This window comes from Cucurbita maxima, unplaced genomic scaffold (genome assembly GCF_002738345.1).
Source record: "Cucurbita maxima cultivar Rimu unplaced genomic scaffold, Cmax_1.0 Cma_Scf00032, whole genome shotgun sequence".
Taxonomy (NCBI): Eukaryota; Viridiplantae; Streptophyta; class Magnoliopsida; order Cucurbitales; family Cucurbitaceae; genus Cucurbita; species Cucurbita maxima.
In genome coordinates, this window is record NW_019272048.1 from 134,142 (window position 1) to 142,120 (window position 7,979).

At 39.5% G+C, this 7,979-nt stretch overlaps 2 protein-coding genes across 2 annotated transcripts; one reads left to right on the forward strand and one right to left on the reverse strand.

Moving 5' to 3' along the window:
* Positions 1–659: 659 nt before the first annotated feature.
* Positions 660–2,410, forward strand: LOC111466919 (protein LIFEGUARD 2-like). Its single transcript, XM_023111603.1, has 4 exons — positions 660–1,088; positions 1,177–1,290; positions 1,699–1,856; positions 1,953–2,410. Exons 1-4 carry the CDS (start codon positions 842–844, stop codon positions 2,157–2,159), a joined length of 726 nt encoding a protein of 241 aa, XP_022967371.1. The 5' UTR covers positions 660–841; the 3' UTR covers positions 2,160–2,410.
* Positions 2,411–2,596: 186 nt separating this feature from the next.
* On the reverse strand, positions 2,597–5,091 carry LOC111466914 (VAN3-binding protein-like). Its single transcript, XM_023111595.1, has 6 exons — positions 4,703–5,091; positions 4,504–4,626; positions 3,810–4,239; positions 3,411–3,653; positions 3,205–3,312; positions 2,597–3,124 (listed from the first exon to the last, which is right to left on the reverse strand). The coding sequence occupies exons 1-6, from the start codon at positions 5,039–5,041 to the stop codon at positions 2,916–2,918; spliced, it is 1,452 nt and encodes a 483-aa protein (XP_022967363.1). The 5' UTR covers positions 5,042–5,091; the 3' UTR covers positions 2,597–2,915.
* Between the last annotated feature and the right edge of the window lie 2,888 nt (positions 5,092–7,979).

A 7,979-nucleotide genomic window follows, 5' to 3' on the forward strand; every position in this document is an offset into this window, starting at 1 on the left:
AAGAATACACTATTTAAGCACATTCTAGAACATACAACTACCCAACCTCCTTATTTAAATAATTTTTTAATGGATAAATTTCGATAATAAATTCAATAACATTTTATAAAAAAAAATAATAATAATTGTCACATGACATATTGTGATTGAACCATATGACCGAGCTGTAAAACATAGTTACTAACCCATGGATATTCATAACAATAGCATATTGATGGTTAGTTATTTGCGTAAATTTTGACCATCTTCGGTAAAGAATGAGAGTTGGGTTTAACCTCATTCGTTAAAATACAATATCTATCGACGTATTAAATGTTATTGAACCAATCAATTAATGGCAGATCGATTAACCTTCTAAATTTCTTGTTCATTACTTTACTTTCTTTTCTTCTAGGTTAAGAAACTCTCTTAAAAAAAAAAAAAAAATACTAAAATATTAATTTTAAAAGAAAATATATATAAATTTAAAAAATTATAAAAAAAATTCCAAAATTTTTAGTAAAAATTTGTAAGTATAATTTAAAACTAGAGTAACAATAATAATATTTTTTAATTTTTTAAAAAAAAATTAAAATTGTTTTTGAAGTTTTTTAAAAAGTGAATTTTCTATTAATTTGGCGAAAAAAGAAAAAAGGAGGAGAAATGAAATATAACAACCGAAAGGAGTTTCCGGCTTACACGCGATGAATCGAGAAGTCTCCCTCGGCCGGAACCTCTCCATCTTATAAGCTCTGCGATAATCATTCGGGAACCCGAATTGCGACTTCGTTGAACCCTTCAGCACTTTCGATTAAAGCTTTGTTTCTTCGTTTTTCTTCTACTTGTTCTTGGCGTTTCAAAGATGTGGAATCAGCAGAGGAAGTATGATGTGGAGAGCGGAACAACGCCGCTGTACCCGACCATGCTAGAGAGCCCACAGCTCCGATGGGCTTTCATTCGGAAGATCTACTCTATCATTACCATCCAACTACTCGCCACCGTTGCCGTCGCCGCCACGGTTGTTTATGTTCCATCAATCTCTACCTTCTTGAGCACTACTAGGGCAGGCCTGGCCGTATACATCATTCTCCTTTTTATGCCCTTCATAAGTTAGGTTCCTTCCTTCACCATTAATTTCTTTTTCTTTTAGGGTTTCCAATTGTTTCTGATTTGGTTTTTGTTTTGGATTCTCCACAGCGTTGATACCGCTCTCCTGTTACGCTCAGAAGCACCCCGTCAATTTGGTTCTATTGGGTATTTTCACGGTATCTTTTTCGTTCGCGATTGGATTGACTTGCGCGTATACAAGCGGTGAGTAGAATATTCTTCAATTTAACCTTTTTTGTAGTTAATGCCTTCTGCCTTTAGGTAATTCGAAATTAGAGGATAGGTTCTTGCCTCCTTTGGTTGACTGACTGTACGTAAATTGGCTATTCTTGGGTAACTAAGCAAGATATGCTATAGATATGGTGTTTAGTACACCTTATATAACTGATGATCGTATTGACAAAGCAGTTCTACAAATTGTTTGCTTTAGCCTTTAGTGCTTTCTGCATTTCTGCCTTTAGGAGTAAGGCGGTGGTTGTAAATTTGGTATAGGTTTTTGGTTGAATACTTGTTTCTTTGCAGATCTATGTGTATTTGGGCATAAGATTATGTATACTTGGTTTGCAAATGCAAAATAGTTCCTTGTCTGAGCTTTGAACGAATCATGAACAGGGAAGGTCATTCTTGAGGCTGCAATTCTAACTGCCGTGGTTGTGGTGAGTCTCACTCTGTACACATTTTGGGCAGCCAAAAAGGGCTATGATTTCAGCTTCCTTGGTCCATTTCTATTTGGTGCTCTGGTTATCCTCCTGATATTCGGTCTGGTTCAGGTACGCTCAATAGCACAACCCTTTGTTCAAATTTGACATGAGTGTGTTTGAATTGAGTTTCATTAGCATAATATGAATTTCCTTCATGGTGTGCAGGCCTTCTTTCCATTGGGTCGGACTTCAATGATGGTTTATGGATGTATAGCATCCATCATCTTCTGTGGATACATCGTCTATGACACCGACAATCTCATAAAAAGATACTCATACGACGAGTACATCTGGGCTTCTATTGCCTTATATTTGGACATCGTCAACCTTTTCCTCTCACTATTGTCTATCTTCAGAGCAGCTGATAATTGAAGAGGGGCTTGGTTTTCTTTGTGGTTAGATTTTCATCGGCTTTTCCCTTTATGAAACTCTATCACTGGTATTAATAAATGGTGTGTAAACTTCATATATTTCTCTCCGATTAATAGCACCATTACAAAAGCATCAAACTGTAAAGGTTTCTGTTGCTGTTGATCAGGTGGTAGATTGAATCTCATACCCATTGTAAGTTGTAACTAAACTGTCTACTGCTTTTCAATATAAGTATCAGAATTAGATTTGTATCTTCTTGTACCATATGGTGTTCTATGTCAATCTTAAAGCATTTACCATTAGAAGAATGACCCTTAATAAAGTTACCCCAACACAAAGATGTATAGACTGACAAAATTTGGAATGTAGAGTCATGAATGATTGCTTCTTTTGTTGGTTTGAATTTACATCACATCAGAGTACCTTCAGCCGTAATAGGGCTTCAATCAGTTGCTGCGTTTTACTAATGATAACAGGTTATATATTAGCACTCATGACAACTACCTCCCTTTAGAATGTTTGCTGCTTACATTTTTAGCAATTCTAAGATTACAATCAGCAGGCTCTTCTAGAGAATTAGACTGACCCAAATTTTTATTTGGATATCTGCCATGAGTGATTTCAGAGTTCCCTGCCCCCTTTTCCTCTATCCCTGTGTACATTCTTTCAAGGGGGATCTAAGCATCATTGGAACCAACCATTTTCACCTAAACTACTCACTATCTAAGTCACAAAAGAGAGAATACGTTAAACATCCTAATATCTGTTCTTAGAATCAGCTACCATGGAAAGGAGCCTTGAAACCCCCTGTGTCCACTGATTGTACTCTCGCTGGCTCCTGCACTCGAACTCTATTATGCCTCGCATTTCTGTCTTCAAACCGAAGTAACGCCGCTGTTCTCCGCCCTCAAGCAAGTGTCGTCCAGGCCATGCCTGTATGTTCCTGCATACACCTAACACCACATCTGCAGTGCCGAAAGCAAATATTAACACCAAGGTTCAAGTCTAATACCCATGTCCTTGCCAAGACAGTAAAAAGACTCACTCTTTTTCTTTTTTGTGAATGTTCCTGCAGCATGTCTGCTCTTCATCTTCAGCATCACCTGCCCCGTGCGGTGAATGTAAACAGACACTATTTTCCAGTGAAGATCCCCTGCATTATCAATCCGAACTTGTTAGACAAATTCTTATAATTTTCATCTTGTCATTTCCATATGGGAAGTGTTGAGAAAATTAGCTTCTAAAGAACACCTTTGCGGGTGCGCTTGAGGAGCTCGGTGCCTCTCGCAAGAAAATCTTGCGTATGAGCGAAGAGAAAATTATCAGCTTGGTGCAGCTCTGCTTCTTGGCTATGGCTATCGTTGGTATGATGAATGTTGCCTCTGTTACCACAAGCACCCATTGGTGGTAATCCTTTGTCCACTGGTAACACTGATGAGATATTCCATACTTCCTTTATTGCTCTTGCCTTTAGTGTCGCTGCTCCTCGTAGAGCTACAAGAACAAAGACGATGATTCAATGTTTTTTGACATTTGGCTTCTGAACTTTTAAATGCTTGCTCTGTCTTTGGTTTTTGTAGTTACAGATCTTTATATTGTTCATCCAAGTAAAGATTTCAGAGTTGAATGGCAAGTTTATTATCGTCTTACCTGTGGCTGCTGCAGCAGTAAGAGTGGAGATATCATCGTGAGATCTGACATTAACGGCAGAGCTAATAACCGAAGCAAGGTGGTCTCTTTCAGCCCCCATTGCCTCCGCCGCCTCCACACATTGAGCAGCCACCAAGGTAGCAGCCGAGGCCACCGCCATGTCGATCTTAGCCGAGTGCTCATTCTTCTTTGACGAAGAAGTAGCTTGGAAAGCTGCAATTGCCGCCATTGCAGCAGCCACCGCAGCAACCGAAACAGCGGCATGGAGTTGAGCATTGTGGGCTCTGTGCTCTTCCTTTTTCTTCTCTTTTCTATCCTTCAGCCACCTCCCCACCGTCTTTGACCCGCCACCGGCATTTCCACCGACATTGCCGGCGCTAGCACGGCCATTTGTGAAAAGGGGCTGAATGCTGTGATTTGCTCGAAAGAACTGCACAAAATTAAGTCTTATTTGTAATTTTTAAAAGTATATGGTTAAATTTTTTAAAATTTTCATTATTTAAGTGTTTTCTAGAAACTTGAAATACTAATAAAAAGAAGGGAAAAGAAAAAGCTGCAGGGTGCAGGCAATTAGCCTTAGAACAACACTACTGCAGAGCAGAGTGCGAAACAGAAGGCTGCTAGCAACAGAGGGAGACAGAAAAACAGAGTATTTGTCTCCTACATTCGAATTCTGGAGAGATTTGTTTGGTACCTTAACGACGTCGTCGAATTCATCGGAAGGCGACACCGGCGGGCTGTCCGTTTCCGTCAAAGACCCGCCGTTCAAAGGCCCACTGCTGTGCGAAAGCCTCCCGGACGTCAACGGCGACACTTCCTGTCAAAACAGAGTTTCAGGGAAAAACCCAAAATCGGTTCCAAATAGAAATTGACAAAGTAGTAACTATTGCTACCTCTCTGACGGACTGTGACATAATGCGATCAAGAACGAGCTGAGAAGTGGCGGAGGAAGAAAAGGAGAAGTTGTTTCCGTGGCCCTGAAGAACAGGGAACTCCTCGAACTCGCCGGTGACGTCTTCGGGTATAGACGACGTCGTACAGGAAGACCCACTTGCGGATTTTGGAGGCAAATGAAACGGCATAGCCGCCGTATTCATGGAAGGAGGAGGCACCAGAGCTTTAGAGACCTCAAAAGCAGAGGCACTCCATGAGCGAGAGAGGAACTCCATTGGAGCTCTTGGGCTTTCTGGTAAGTGAGTTCTACACCCTTTGAGTGAGTAAGAATCATCCATTGAACAACTAGTGAAGAGAGGGTTTTGTGGGTTGTTTGTGAAGAAAACAGAGTGTGGGAGCTTGGTTTGGGAGTTTGGGTTTTATGCTTTGCCCTTCGGCCTTAAAAGATTTAATCTTTGTTCATTTTCAAGAGATGCTCAAATAATGAATACATGTGGGGTATACTCTAGTCAAATTTTGCATGTGACCTCTAAGCAAAAAAAAGATAAAGTTTTCTAGTTTTCACTCAAGCTAAGCTTTACTCTGTTTATTTACCAATGTTCTTCTCAAAATGTGAAAGAAAAAAAAACCCCATCAATTTGCCTTTTGTTTATATTCCATTAAAAGATGCAATCTTACTCGAGATTTCATAAATGTTTGGAAACAATCATTGAATCAAATATGAAGTGCCACCAAATAGCGTCAAACAGTGATTTAGGACGAAAATTAAGATCACTAATCCATACATCATTTATCAGTATAAGGAGAGCTATCTCTTGAGTACAAGTTTAGGACCTTGACCCCGGTTATTTTGAGATCATATCTAGAATTTAGAGTTTGCAAACCGTGTTTTATCCTTAGATGTCCAGTTAGCTGCGACGCATCAACGCTTTTCGAGTGATACAGCTAGCTATGAGTTCATTCTACATGGTAGATATTTGGGTTTTGATTAAAAGAAAAAGGTATGTAAATGATATAAAAAATCTGATGCCCTAGAAGTGGAAAGGATGTTGATGGATATTGAAGAAATAATTGGGGGATTATGAAACATGAAATGAGGAGGTGTTGATTAGGGTTGTTGCTTTAGAAAAAGAGAAAGAGAAAGAAAAAGAGAAAGAGAAGCTATAATGGCCAAAATGCACACATCCCTAAGAGTCTTTCTCAAAATGAGCCTTTGGGTAAGTCAAAAAGTGGGGCTCCCCTCCTCTAATATGTCTCTCACCTTTAATCATATATTCCTTCCTTCTATGCTTTCATTTCATGCCCTTCTTCCATCTTTAATTGCTTTTTGTTTCCCAAAACATAAAAATTAAGAACAAAAAGGAGACACATTTAAGCAAAGAAACATTGTTTAGCCGAACCCATATCAGAAAATCAGGTGTTCGTAGAGAAAGCTATCTCCTTTAAGCAAAGAAACGCATCATTTTATTACAAAAAGGTAAAAAATCAATTAACCCATCATCAAACCAAAAGAACCATTTTTTTCCATTCTTAATACAGTGAGATGAGTTGTAAAATAAAATGCACGATGGAAAGTGTTTGTACCAAAGAAAACGCTTTTAACGTAGGTCACAAGATGCAATCATATGTTGTTGGCTAGAGTTGCTCGATTAGAATTGGGACCTAAAATGGCATAGTAGTGTTCAAGTCGTAGTTTCCATTCCAGGTCACCGACACACTAATCCGATCCCAGCCTTGTTCTACTTTTAGACCATTAATGTTCAAATTAGAGACCATAAAACACTTAAATTTTAAAGTGGGAATAGGAAAAGAATTTGTATGAAGGTTCTAAATGTAAAGACTTTATAGGCTCCTATGAATCCCTAAGATTCTCTTGAAAGAAAGAAAGAAAGGAAAGGAAATGAATAAGGTTTTGACCAAAGAAAGTGGATTCCATCAAAATGAGTGAAATTCCATTGTTTTCTTTTTGGAAATGTCCCGAGATCCCAAATCAATCATTTATTTTCTTATCCTTTTCTCTTCTCTTCCAACGTTTAAATGAAGGCATAGGAGGAGGAATAGGCCTCACCCACAGACCCATTTTCAAACTTTGAACTTCACCACAGACACTTCCCATCAACCTCTGCCGAACACTCGGGCCCATGAATTTACTCGAACAAATTATTCAATAAAACGAGACCTGAGGAAGGGTAAGACTGTAAGATCCCACCTCGGTTAGGAGAACAAAACATTCCTTATAAAAGTGTGGAACCTCGGACTCTAATGGAACGAAGGAAAAACCCTAAGAGGACAATATGTGCTAGCAGTGAGCTTAGACTGTTACAAATGGTATCAGAGCCAGACACCGGGCGCTGGGCCTACAAGGGGTGGATTGTGAGATCGCACATCGGTTAGAGAGGGGAACAAGACATTCCTTATAAAAAGTGTGGAAACCTCTTCCTAACGAACACGTTTTAAAACCTTGAGGGGAAGCACAAAAAGAAAAGTCCAGAGATGACAATATATTGCTAGCTGTGGGCTTAAGCTGTTACAAGTGGTATTAGAGCCAGACACTGGGCAGTGTGTCAGCAAAGACGTTGGGCCCACAAGGGAGTGAATTGTGAGATCTCACCTCAGTTGGAGAGGGAACGAAATATTCCTTATAATAATGTGAAAATCTCTCCCTAATACACGTGTTTTAAAAACCTTTAAGCGAAAGTCAAAAAAGGACATTATCATGTACCAGTGGACTGAGTGTTACAAATACGTTGCATTTTCCCAACATTATCACAGATGTTGGTTATGTCGTAAGGCGACATGTTTTAAGGTTGAGACAAAATTGGGGCTGATCCAATGGGTTCCCACAGTTCAGCCTTTGAATGACAAAGCTGTTGAAGATGGAGAATGGAGAGTGACATATGCTACAACCCGCGTGACTGCTTGTACCATCTTCATCATCAGATCAGTCTTCTTCATAATTTTCTGGTTCTGATCAAGCTTAGAAGAGATAGGAGAGAAATGGGAAGTGAGCAATTTTAGCCTCTCCTACAGGAGCCCTCGAGCAGCCTCCCCTTAATCGAGACTTGACTCCTTTTCTAGAGTCCTCGAACAAAATACACCTTTTGTAGGCACTTTTGACTATCAAGGCTCACAACTTCTTTATTCGACACTTGAGGATTCTATTGACATGGCTAAGTTAAGGGCATAGCTCTAATACCATGTTAAGAATCATGACTCTCCACAATGGTATGATATGGTTCACTTTGAGCATAAGCTCTCATGGCCTCGTACCAATGG